The 13,623-nt window shown below is 44.4% G+C and overlaps 1 protein-coding gene across 1 annotated transcript in view; it reads right to left on the minus strand.

The window, feature by feature from the left end:
* Window positions 1-4,667, minus strand: part of Sh3gl2 (SH3 domain containing GRB2 like 2, endophilin A1) — a 191,210-nt gene extending 186,543 nt beyond the window's left edge. Inside the window, exon 1 of the mRNA XM_052715776.1 lies at window positions 4,493-4,667. Within this exon, the coding sequence (XP_052571736.1) occupies window positions 4,493-4,537 (45 nt within the window). The 5' untranslated portion in view covers window positions 4,538-4,667. The remainder of the gene's footprint in view (window positions 1-4,492) is intronic.
* Window positions 4,668-13,623: the final 8,956 nt, after the last annotated feature.

The following is a 13,623-nucleotide window of genomic DNA, read 5'->3' on the forward strand; positions in this document are numbered from 1 at the left end:
AAAGGACAGAGGCATAGGGGCCCTGGGCCAAGCAAATAAACTAAATTCATGATTTCAAAGCAGCACTGAGTTTACTGTGGAAAGCAAGCAGTTAAGAAAGTAAAGTTTTCATATATAAAGTCAAAACTGAGTATTTAATTAAATACCTTAATAAGTTTAATGTTTCCTAAATCAACAAATGCATAAGAAGACTTACAGAAAATATTGCATGGTAAATAACATGAAAGCATAAATAAATGAATTAAAATAGAATGGCCCAGAGCACCAATGGAATCATGTTTTCTCAAGTGAAAAATCCTAGGGTGACAATATGCAGCCATCAGACTGTGTCACAGTCACACCCTACGCAAATGAGTTTTATCATTTAAAAAAAAAAAAAAACGATAAATCAGAAGATACAGGTAAACACTCTGGCTTGAGCATATGCCCAAAAAGTTCACATGCTAGAACCTCAATACTGCAGCATTGAAAGGTGGGACTTAGGGGAAGGAAGCGGATTGCAGGGCCCCAGGTCAGTGGATTGCAGGGACACAGTCCTCGGAAGTGGTTTAAAATTTTTCTCTCATGAATTCATTCTCCCTCTTGAGAAACTGGAGGTGTCTCGGGAGAGATGGCCGTTAAAAAGAGAGGCTGTCCTTTTATTTTGCTTTTTAATACACCCACCTGCCCTCCTGATTTCCACCATGAGTTAAGCATCACAAGCCCTCAGCAGATGTAGTCACATAATCCTGGCTTTCTCAGCATCTCAGAATCATGAGTCAAAATCAGCCTCTTTTTAAATTACTCGATATCTGGTATTGTTACAACAGAAAACAGAATAAGGTAACAGGCACATGTTTGTCTCAGTGCAGATGACTACAGCAGAGTACCACAGGCTAGTAACTTACACATAATAGGTATTTATTTCTCACAGTTTGTGAATATAAACAAATCCAAGATCAGGACACCAGCAGATGTGTGTCAAATGGAGATTCATCTTGTTCCTACACCCTCACTCTGGCAGATTGGAATGGGTGCTCTCTCCAGCCTAGAGGAGCAGTAATTCCATGCATGAGGGTGGAACCTTCAGACGTAATCATCTTCTAAATCCCCTCTCCTAAGACAATCTTATTAGCAATTAATTTTCAACACATGAATTTGAAGTGGGGACAAATCAGACTATAGCAATAGCCTACCAAACTGATTAAAAAAAAAACAAGAAAGTATATCTGGGTCCATGCAAAAGAAAATTACATAGTACTTAAGAGATAGAACTGTCCTTCTAAATGTTGACTCAAATGCAGTATTAAGAGTACTATAACAAGTCCTTTTATGCAAAACAGGCTGCTCTTACTTGAAGTGTATCCTCCAAAAATGTTTATGTTGAAGGTCTAGCTCCATTACCTCAGAATGTGACCTAACACGAAAATAGGGTCATACTGGAATAAATGGGCTCCTAACCCAACATGACTGGTATCCTTGTCAAACAGAAACTTGAGCACAAACACAGACAATAACACCACGTGAACATAAAGACAAGATCAAGGCAACGTATACAAATTGAGATCAACCAGACTATCAACAGAGCCCCAGAAGTTGGAAATGAGGCCTAGGACAGCTCTTGCCTGGTGCTGTCAGAGGGAGCATGGCCTTTGTGGTGCAGTGACCTCAGACCTCAAGCATCTCCACCTCAAGCTAAGGGATGCAGTACATTTCTGTTGTTTAAGTTGCTTGGTTTGCGGTACCTTGTTACATAAAATCTAGCAAACTAATGATGTAACGGTCTAAACCAGTTTACCCTGTAAAAGGCTATTTCGATGACACAGATGACGTACAGTATGACATACGCACAGACACCATGTATGCACCACATCAAACACATGAACGTGAGGTGAAGGAAAAGATGTAATGGGTTTGTGTTGTGTTAACCAGAACCAAAGTTATTTTCCCATAGACTGCTGCAAATTCAAACAAGGTTTTACACACTGGCATTACTGCTGATAAAATGAAATCTCAGTATAAATAAAACTCACTGAAGGCAGGGTCATAATTGCTCACTTGTCCTATTTTTACAATAAAAATTATTTATTTTAATTACATAGTAACTATCCACAACAGGGAGAAATAATCAACTCTAATATGAGAACCATCAGGACACACCCTAATCAGGAATCCCAAAGCAGCGGTACTGATACTAAAGGTATTTGCCTTTATTAACAAAATCCCACCCATGTCGGATAACATAAGTCAGAAGCTCAGTTCCACAGAAAGCTGAAATGTCGCCTTCCACTGACCAGCGTGGCAGTCCTCAACAGGAGCAGCTCTAGGCCTGACCCTTCCTCTGTAGCTAAGGTCAGAAACCAGCGTGGGAAAACGGCAGCAAAAGCAGGACAGGACCACTTCCCTCATACCTCTGAGCACGCAGACACCAACCCCGACTTTACACACCCTCTAGAATACACATCCATGCACAGGACAGTAACCTCTGCCTTGAGTTTTTAAAGATTAGGTCCATTAAGCTCTGAATAAGGCTATGTGTTGCTTCACCTTTCAAATGAAAGGGTTTCTTCAGCCAAGGAAGAAAATGATAGCGACTGTGCCTCTGGGTTCAGGGTAGTAAACAGCAAGTCCATCCCTGAGCTCCTCCGAGCCTGCAAAGAGGCTTTCCCCACTTTCAGAGCCGCACATAACCTCAGGATTAACTAAAATGAGTCAGATGGTCACTGTGCCTGTTACCAAACCTGTAACTTCTACCGAGCTGTTTCCTGGCATCTCATTATTGCCAGTGGAAGGGGCGGTATCTGACACGAATGAAATGGCCCTTAATGTTCATAGCTATCACTTCTTAAGCAATTTCTATGTATGCTCTACAAATTCACTTATCCATACTTTATCCCTGAGAAATGAATATATGAGTCTCATTTTTAGCAAGAGGAAATTCAAAAACTAGCTTGCTTAAATTCAGAGCTGGCAGAAGGGGGATTCAAATCTTAGCTTTTCCTCCCCCAAAGCCAAGGCTCCTAAATACCTTATAGTTGAAAAAGCATCTGATATTGGTAAAATCAGTGCTTCGGTCTAGTTTAGAAATATGGCAAGTACCAAAATTTAAAAAAAAAAAAAAAAAGGTTGGTGCCTAGCACAGGTCGGTTCTGAAAACTGAAAAGTCGTAGAAGTCAGTCAACAATGTACTTGGTTTTACATTTCTAGTATGGAGATTACAGACAATTCTAATGAGAAAACCAAAAATACATAGAAGCACTTTCCTAAAACAGCATTTTCCTGCATTTCTAAAGTGACAGAACTTGTTTGATGAAGGTGAAGTCTGTGGTGACGGCGGCACACTTATGGGTGAGCTTCACCTTGCATCTGTTTCACAAACTTAAGGAATACAGTCTTCACCTTTTCTTCATGCTTTTTCCCACAGTACTCCTGCTGTGGTACTCAAGAATGAGAAAGTACAGAAACCGCACTATTAAAGCTAGCTTATGGTAAGGACCTTAAAGGCTAGATTATGCAAAAGTATTTAACGGTTTATCAATAAAGTCTTTTGTTGCTAAATATATCTTAAAATTGAACCTGTTCCAAATGAATAAAAGGATTGTAATTCCACATATTATGTAAGAAATGGGTCACATCATCAAGTATTTACATATATTTTCTCTTTCTAAAATCCTTCAGATGGTCCCAATGAGGTTTAAATTGTGAGAGTCTGGATTAAATGTATTTAATCACAGCTTATTCACCCCACACAGAAAATCTGGTACATCTAGCAAACGACTCGCTAAGAATAAACAGACGGTGATTTTTCAAGTTTTTAACAACGGAGTTATGGCTTGGCAGTAAAATCCTTGGGGAAACTTGACAGAAGCAGACCACTGAGCAAGCCATGGCCTCAAATAAGCTTCACCAAGGAGTTCTCCAGGGAAAAGTTAATGCATGCAAACGCCTGGAAGGAACCACAGCCTCCCATGCTGGGAGCCTGGGGCGGCCTGGGAAGGAGGGGTTTGGAGATGGCCGGGGAGCGCAGAGCCCAGAGCGCAAAGCGCGGGCACCTCCGCAGCCTCGAGCGCTAACACCGCTCCAGCCCTCACATCCCAGGACAGTGGGGCGCACCGCACCGCAAGGTCACCGCAACGAGGCGACTTTACATAATCTCCCGCCGCGTCGCCAGGCACCTGCGCGGCACCCTGCGTGCGGCGCCCGAGAGCTGCCGTGCGGGGACCGACCGCCTGGGAACCGGGGTGGGGAGCCGAGACGGCGGGGACAGGGAGCGGGGATGCCAGGGACAGAGGGAGCTGGGGACTGAGAGCCAGGGCGGCAGAGCTGGTGGGGACTCGGAGCGGGAAGAGGAAGCAGGGATGCGGCGGCGGCCAGGGAGCAGGGTCGGGGAGCGGGGTCACGGAGCGGGACCGCGGCACAGTGCCCCGCGGTGACCGGACCGGGCCAGGGAGGGCGCAGGGGAGGGGGCCGTCCGGCCGCAGGGCCACCCCCGGCACACCTGCACGCGCCCTACCTGAGTGGCTTTATGGAACTGCTTCTTCAGCCCTGCCACCGACATGATGGGATGCTGGAGGGCGCGCGGCGGGCGGCTACGGACGCGGAGATGTGGCGGGGGTCGCCGGGCCGCCGCTGGTCCTGCAGCCGCCGGAGCTGCTGGCGCGGGGGCGCGGCGCGGGACGCGGGCTTGTGCGGAGAGACACCCTGACGTCAGGGCGGGTGATGCGGCCTCTTAAAGGGGACGCGGGAAGCCCCGCCCCGGGCGCCGGAGGGAGGCAGGTGAGCTCCTGGAACCCCGCAACTGTGTAGAGGCGAGGAACCCTATAGGGTCAGAAGCCGGGGGGCGCTCTTCTGCTGTAGGGGGTCGTTCGTGACCCTGGCAGACTGGTCACCGTAGATGGGCAGTCCTGACTCAGGTGACCCAGCCTCCAGGTAGCCGCAGTGGCGCTGCCTGCACACTGCCCTTGCCCTTTGAGCCTGGCCTCCCTGCAGCTCAAAAGCAGGGTGGCAGCCTGTCTGGATCATGAATAAGTCATTGCTCATTTCATGCCCTGCCTCCTCGCTTGGTTAGCCACAGAAAACATTTCTCTGCCTTGGTTTCAATATCCCTTAAGCTTGTATCACCTTAGGGAAATCCATCAAACCATCAACCCCCCCACACCCACACCCAGGCTCCGTCTAGAACAACTTGACTACTTAAGATAAAGAGAAACCCCTACAGCTTGACTGGAACAGAGTTGGTGTGAGTTATTACTACTGTAATAGAATTTAATCTTCTATTTACAAAGGCAAAAAAGCCGAATGTGAACTTGGCGTTCATACAATCATCGTAAAGGTTTGGAGTTTTCATTCTAGCATTTTTTTTCCACAATGTGGAAAGGCAAGGAAGTAAGTTATACAAACGCCACATACGGACAAAGGGTGGAATGGGTGAAGGGCACACAGTGGCACCGGGCGTCTTCTGTGCTCTTCTTACAAGCAGCCACTTTGTCAAGGTTTTCCTGTACTGAAGAGCTTGTGGGAGGGAACTCAAAGGCTGGCCACACCTGTAATCTGTGGATCAAAGTGACAAACAAGAGTGATAGATGCCATTCAAGGAAAGGCGCAAAACTACACAGAGAAACCCTGTCTCGAAAAACCAAAAAAAAAAAAAAAAAAAAGAATGATAGATGCCAAGAGGAGAGTAATTATCAAGGATGTGTAAAGAGTCAACATAGCAGGGATGTGGTTCCTAGAAATACGTTCCCCCTATCCCCAGGCTCCTACTGCATGGTGTAAGGGAAGCATATACACTTCTAGCCACTGCAGCTTGAGTGAGGATGAATTGAAGGGCTATTTGAGGATCCCAGACATGGGCTGGGTACCAATCATCCTTGCTAATGTGAACCACAGCACAACACTGGAGCAGTGCGCAGGGAGCAGTGAGCAGCCCATGGCCTCCTCCCCCAGTATGCACAGCAAAGCCAAGGGAAGGAACAGATCTGTAGTCCGGTGCTTGCTGCTGTTCGCCTACCTTCCAATCTGTGACGCCTTCTAAACTCCTTGTATTAAGTGGAGGCACAGGAACAAATACTGGCTAGTGGATTAAGACAGAGGGACATGTTACTGCTTGGCAAAGAATTCAGCTTTTGGTACAAGGGCCACAAGGCTCTCTTCCCTTTGCCACAATTCTATGACATGGTCTGTCCACCATGATCCAGAGTGAGGATAAGGTGGGCCAAAAGCTAATGTTTGGTTGGTATTAGGATGGTGAGAAACAAATCTAATTAAATTTAATCCACAGAGGCCGAGGTCATTAAATTTGAACGTTTTCTCTGTTTCTCTTGGTTTTAATTTTTTTCATCATATCTATAATGGAAAAAGCATTTCACAGCCATTTCTACTACTTGGTTCTTTGTCTAGCAATGGAGAACATTTTCAGAGAGTGGACCAGAGCCAAAGTTGCAGAGAGACAGAGCAATTGCTCTGCAAAGTGAAGTGTCTGAAATTCATGGCTTTGGTCTCAAACATGAAAGAAGTGAAATAAGACCTGAAGAGGCTCCTCAGAACTTGTGGGACTTAACCTTAAACAAAGCCAATCTCCACCTTTCCCCAGCTCTTTGTCTACTTTCTTTGAAAGCTTATGCTGCTAAACATCAGAGGAACTACTGTGGGTTCTGCTTAGGAACACCAAAGCTCTTTTATTCTACAGGTATCACCTACATCTCATCAAAATCAGAGATTCTATGTAAGCCACAACTGGAAGGGAGGTGTTGAGAACCTCCTTTTGGAAAGCAACCTAGAGAGAGATGTTAGGAGATGGTAGAGGAAGATGTCAAGAAACACAAACTGGACCTTGAACCCCAAGATCAGTGATTTTCAACCTTTCTAATGTTGTGACCTTTTAATACAGTTCCTCATGTTGGGGTGACCCCCAATCATAAAATTATTTTCATCGCTACTTCATAACTGTAGTTTTGCTACTGTTATAAATTGTAATGTAAATATCTGTTTTCTGATGGTCTAGGCAACCCCTGTGAAAGTGTCATTTGATGCCCAAGGGGTTACCACCCACAGGTTGAGAGCCCCTGCCCAAGGTGTTTCCCGGCCAATGATTCAAAATCATCTATTTATGGGCATTTATTCTGACTTGAATGCAGAGGGAAAACAGACTTGGTGCTAAAAGTCCCTAACACAGGAGTTCTTTCATGGCAAAGGATCTGTAACAAAGGCTCAAAGCACAAAGCATGCTGAATCAAAGGTCAGTAAGGAAGAACTTTGAGGAACTCAACATATTACCCTCTAGTCTCCTGAGATAAAAATCACTGTAAAATGGTAAATGAACCCAGGTCAGCTCAAGAAAGTCCCAATTAGATGAATCTCCTACATAGCACCACCGCACTAATTAGGCAGTGAAATCATGGTCAGCAATAATTTCATCACATCATTTATGCACTACTTCCTTTTGCATTATGGCAAAGCTTCCAGAAAATACCAGGCTGCTAGGTTGCACAGAGCCGATACATCCTTAGTACCTCTCATGGGGCTGTAGATCCCAGGAGGCAGACGGAAAGTAGCCACTTCCATCTTTCTCCCTGTTGACCCTGTTGTCAGCCTCTGGCCAGTACAAGGGTAATCTGCTCCAGAATTCATGGGCAGCTCAGTGAGCACGTGAATCACAACAAAGCAAAGACATTCAGTCCTAGCTTCAGACTTTAAAGACAAGAAGTCTGAGGTGACCCAAGGCAGTGACTCACTCATCTTTTTTCTACTGCAGTCTCTAGCTGCAGACTCAGGACAATTGCATCAGTGTTAAGTGTCGATGAGAAGGACTGAGCAACTGTACAACAGTGTCGCTGATACCTCAATCTTGCCACATTAAATCACAGATTCAGCAGCCTTCGACACATAGCCCGGAATTAAAGCTGTCCTTGGTAAGTGGCATGAAGCATTTTGTGCTTGTGGAAGCTACCCAAAAGCACTAGTGTTTACCCAGAGTGGGCAGGGCTAGCCACACCTTCCTAGAAATGAGAAATTTCTGCCTCCAGTTTTTTTCCCCAACAGCTACACAGGGAGGTACATGAGGGAGGTCTCTTTGAGGTAGAATTCTAAAGTCTTATTCCTGTAACACAGCCCTCCTCCCTCCAAAGCACAGTGGGCGTCTCCTTACAAAAGCCTCCTCTTCACCTACCTAAGCCCTACTAACCCAGCACTGAGGGAAGAAGAGCCAAAGGAGTGGCTCACGTCAGTCATCTGCATCTGCGTGGTATTCATCATTTACACGTCGGTTAGAAATGCCCCCAACATTCCTGGCAGACTGCCACCTCCAGTCCCTTGTCTTTGAAGCCTTTCCCCATCCTCTGCCTTTCTTGTCCTTTCCTCATTTTTTTGTCACCTGTACACCTCTGCTATGAACTTGGTTTAATGTGCATTTGCACGCATTCATGTTGTCTTAGGTTGTTACCTCCAACCACAAGGACTTATCTTTACTTGTTTATCAGCCAGCAGACCATGTGAACACCCACTAGTCACAGCCTAACTGAATTCTAAAACCTGATATTTTTTTTTAATTAGACTATTTTAAATGAAAGTAGACATATCTACATCTGGGCAGATATCAGTAGTTCTGGCTGCTGCTGCCATGTCAGTCAGTCATCCCTGTCCCTGGGGTCTCCAGGGTCCCGTCAACTCTGAGAGTCGCTGCTGTCTTTCCTTCAGCATCCACTTTGTTCCATCAGATAAAAGTCTTTTCTGTTTGTAATCACTAGCCCGTCCCTTGCTCTTCCCTCCAAGAGCATTGACATCTCTGGTCCATTTCTGCGCTGGCACCAACTCAAACACAGAGATTTCGGAAGCTTCGGTTCTGCTCACAGGCTTCCTTTTCCAGGAGAGTGGTCAGATTAACAAGAAAGGTAGTATTTTAGCAAGTGTCAATTCTCCTTGTGAGACACTGACATTCTGATTTACAATCAAACCTTTCGGTTATTTGATTAGCATGTGTGAGACTACCAAGGCCAGAACCTCTCTCAGCCCCTGGGAATTGGCAGCTGAATGCTTGTAAGTAAATGTCAAACAACTAGACTGTGAGAGGGTAGTGCCCAGTTCTTGAAGAGAATAGCTTTAACTAGGAACAAATCATCAGAGCATCTTTACCATGGGTTTATCGATTCTATTCCTGGGAAGATATTACCATAACAGATGCTAAGGACATCTAACGTAGCCCTGAGCACAGGATCTGGCTAGTCAGGCTGCTAAAGCATTGTGTGAAAGAGGTCATGTTCTGTTGCTATTTTAGTACCTAGCCAGCTATGCAGAGAAAAGCTACTCCTCAGTCACAGAACACACTTTACCCGTTAGCCGATTATAGAAATCCAGAAGGAGAAAAAAAAAAAGATCAGAAAGGAGAGCTAGTTTGGTTTAACACAAGACCGTTAACAATACTAAGAGCTCAGGGCACTGCTTCTGCTCTGTTAACATCAGCAGTATATTAAAAAAAAAAACTTATTGGTTATGTCTTATTATGCCTTTAAAAGGGCAAGAATTCTTCTTTAAAGGGAGATAAAACAATTCACAATTTACAACTATTTTAATAGATCATTTATTTATGATTGGTTAGGACCTCCCTTTAACCTTTTAAAATATCTTATAGATTGGCTGTTATTACATGTGCTCATTTATTATTTCTTCTCTGAGCCACACATGTAAAGTTGACTTCATTGACACTAAATTAAGTATAAATCATCATTTAAAAACTACATTTCAATATTTCAGTTACTATTGAAATTCCTCCATCTCAGGAATACAGATTTTCTCCCAGGGTCCTGTAAGAAGTATGCCAAGTACAGAATTTCTTAGAATAAAGATCCTGAAAGCATTTTAGTTCCCTTGAGGAGACAGTTGTCTTGATTTGGGGAACTTTGGACATCAATTCCTGAGGTGTCTGAGCTCTGAGTTATGTGGGCTCTGAGGTGTGTACTGTAGTGAGTGACCAGGAAAGGTTTTTCACAACCTACAAGCAGAAGACCAATGAATACACGTGACTGAGGCGTCTTTGCTCCCTGGAGGCAGAACTGACTAAGGAGGCAGGGAGAAGAGTAGAACAAGGGATGTAATTGGCTTTAAAAACAAAAGATTAAGCCAGGTGGTGGCACACATACCTTTAATCCCGGCACTCAGGAGGCAGAGCCAGGAGGATCTCTGTGAGTTCGAAGCCAGCCTCGTCTACAGAGTGAGATCCAGGACAGGCACCAAAACTACACAGAGAAACCCTGTCTCGAAAAACAAAAAGAAAAAAAAAAAAGATTAGGGAATTCTGGGCATGTTAGGAGCCAATTGCACAGCAGATGTGACTATACTGGAAACTTACTGGCTTCTTAAGCCTGGTCACTAGAAGATGCAAGGTGGGGGTGAGGGAGTAAATAGAGAGGTCACCTGGCACCGGAGAGGAGACGCCTATTACCCTAAGACAGGCTAGTGGCACAAAGCTTGTAGAGGTGGAGCCCTGATTAATGGGGAGCACCTCAGGGAATAGGTGAGGGGCAGTCAGCAAAATCAAGGGGATGCCCAATGGCCCATAACTTCTGGGACCGGGGACCCACAGAACTGATGATCTCATGCCAATGAGCACTTTTGCTATTGTCAGCCTCAGGACCCTGTACACCTGGAAACCCTGATAGCTGCACTCAAAAGGTCAATCTCTGCTGCATCCATTTGTCTGACAGGTCTTGGAAAATCCTTTTCTCTCTACCTGTTTTCTGCTTCATAGTGGCTAAGTCTGCATGTCCTCAAATGACTCCATTTAAAAGGCTCCTCTGACCTCCCTAACAGGGTCAGATCTCACCAATATAGTCTGCTAGAGCTAAATACTACTCTCCTTTGATGTTCTTGTCCCAGCTGTGGTTTTGCACTGATTATTGTGTCTTCTTGCATGTCTATCTTGCCTCTTTCCTCACTGCTCTGCAAATGCCACAGAGGGGTGTACTGCTTGCTGGCTTATACCCACTACTGCATGTCCACTATATACAGCCAATCACCCAGAAACTGCTCAACTTGGCATTATGTGAATAAGTGAAAGAATGCATGAGCTATTAGTTGAGTTTAAGGGTAGAGAAGCTTTAGGAAATTATAAATTTTTGAAAGAAGTTCAAAGTCTTCCCAAGCCCAACTAAACACAAACTGAGACCCCACAAAAAGTCATGTAGTGACCACTACATGAAAACTACCTCCACTGATGAGTGTATGATTGAGCCTTTAAAGTAATGTGAAAAAATACATAGTAGGAACCCAAGGAATGGCCTTGGGGTGAAAAGCCTTCAGGGGAGCTGAGACAAAGGATTCTGAAATTTTCTTTGGAGGAAATCCCAGATAACTCACTCAAGAAAGCCCAAAATACACAAGTAGACATTCAAATCTGAGCCCAGAATGTACAGGAAAATAATGCCCAATTCAGAGCAAAGATGGGAAAGAAACTGGTAGCCAGTAACATAGCAGAGAATCCTTTAGCATGGAGTCATTAAGACATCAAAATATCACTACAGGGCTGGCTTCACATGAGGCAAAGCCTCCCTCCCATTCCTCCTAAAGCTTGTTCTGTTATCTGGACTCCCAAAAACATCCTCCAAATGCCTAATTCTGCAGTCCTCAAAATGTGGCCACTGACCACCAGCAGCAGCAGCAGCAGCAGCACTTGATACCTTACATGACTGATTAATTAAGGCCCTACCCAACTAGCAGGATGCTTGACTTGAGGTAGGCCATGCCTTCCAGGTGAGTTTGATGCACACCTGGAGTCAGAGCCCTGGTCTCTACACTGCAGGGAGGTAGTTCTGAGAAGGATGAGCAGAGGCCACAATGCTAGGTACCTCAGCCAGCCAAACACTAACACCTTCCCTACAGCTGGCTGTTTCCTCAAACAAACTACTTCCATTATTTTTATTCCGTGAGCAAAGAGACTGACATGAATTTATTAGAAAGTTTGCTAGAGGTTTGTGGTCTATATTAGTTCATAGGAGCTGTTATAGTGAACTACCACTACGCACTTAAAAATATGGGAACTTATTGTTCATTTTTAAGACATATTTTTAATTGTGTGTATATGTGTTTGAGAGAGCATTCAGACGTGTGCATGGGGGCTTATGGAGGCTAGAGGCATCAGATACCACTGGAACTAGAGTTAGAGGCAAGTGTGAGCCACCCAACTTGAATGCTGGGAACCAAACTTGGGTCCTCTACAAAAGCAGCAATGATGCTAACCATGGAGGCATCTCTCCAGCCTCTCATTTCATACTTTTGGAGGTTGGAAGTCTGTGGTGGATTCCTTCTGAGGGTTCAGAGAGAGAAAAAAAAATCTGCCTATGAGTTTCTGGGTGCAGCTAACAATCTCTGGCATTCCTTAGTGTAGATGTAACACATGGAAGATGTGTTTGTCTTCTTCCATGACCTTCTATTCTCTTGTATCTTTGTCTAAATTCTGTTAGAAGGACACTAGTGGAGCTAGAGAGATGACTCAGTGGTGAAAAGTGCCTGTTGCTCTTCCAGAGGACCAGGGTTCCGTTCCTAGCACCCATGTCTGAGAGCTCACAACCATCTGCAACTACAGCTCCAGGAGATCCAACCTCCTCTTCTGCCCTCTGCTGATCTCTACCCATACAGACACATGTAAATAAAAACCCAAACCAAATCTTTTTAAAAAAGGATTCTAGATGTTGGTTTAAGAGTCAACCTACTCCAATATGCCCTTTCTTAATTTAGCTAATTATAACTGAAATGTCCCCTTTCCTAATCAGGTCTCCTTTGGAGGTACTAGGGAGCTTGGGACTTCCACATGCCTTTCTGGTGGACACAATTCAACCCACAACATAGGCCAAATTCGTAACTGTTATGGAGAGTACAGCCAGTCCTTGACTTATGATGGTTACACCTAAAATATTTTGACTTTGTGATGGTATAAAAGTTATATGTGTTCAATAGGAACCCTATCTAAATTCAGCTTTTTCTGATTCAATGTCACACAGTGGGATAATCTCTAGCACATGTGATCACAAGGGATTTTGCATTTTTGCAACCCACAATCTATATAAAATATCCAAATGTCTCCTATATGCATATAGTGATTCTGTCTTATACTTTTAGTACAGTATTCAATAAATCAAAAGAGATATCCAATACTTTATTATAAGATGGGCTTTATTATGTTAGATTATTTTTGTAATTGTACTGGTTTGGTTTGTCAACTTGACACAATGTAGGGTCATCTGGGAAGAGGCAACTTCAATTGAGAAAATGCCTCCATCAGACTGGCCTGTAGGCAAATCTGTAGGCACATTTTCTTGATTGATGATTGACAGGGAGGCTCAGCCCCCTGAGGGCAGAGGTCCATGGTTGTATAAGAAAGCAGGCTGAGCAAGCCATGGAGAGTAAGCCAGCGAGCAGCTTTGCTCTGTGGTTCCTGCCCCAGCTGCAATTTAAGTGCCTGCCCTGACTTCACCCAATGACAGACTGTAGTCAGGATGTGTAAGTCAAATAAACCCTTCCCTAAGTTGCTTTTGGTCGTGATGTTTGTGACACCAATAGAGAACAAACCAGGATAGAACATACAATTAAGATAGGCTGGACTAAGCCAAGATGTCCAGGATAGGTGTATTAAATACATTTTCTACATACGGTATT

Source organism: Peromyscus californicus, unplaced genomic scaffold (assembly GCF_007827085.1).
Source record: "Peromyscus californicus insignis strain IS unplaced genomic scaffold, ASM782708v3 Scaffold_5__1_contigs__length_169319896, whole genome shotgun sequence".
Classification (NCBI taxonomy): Eukaryota; Metazoa; Chordata; class Mammalia; order Rodentia; family Cricetidae; genus Peromyscus; species Peromyscus californicus.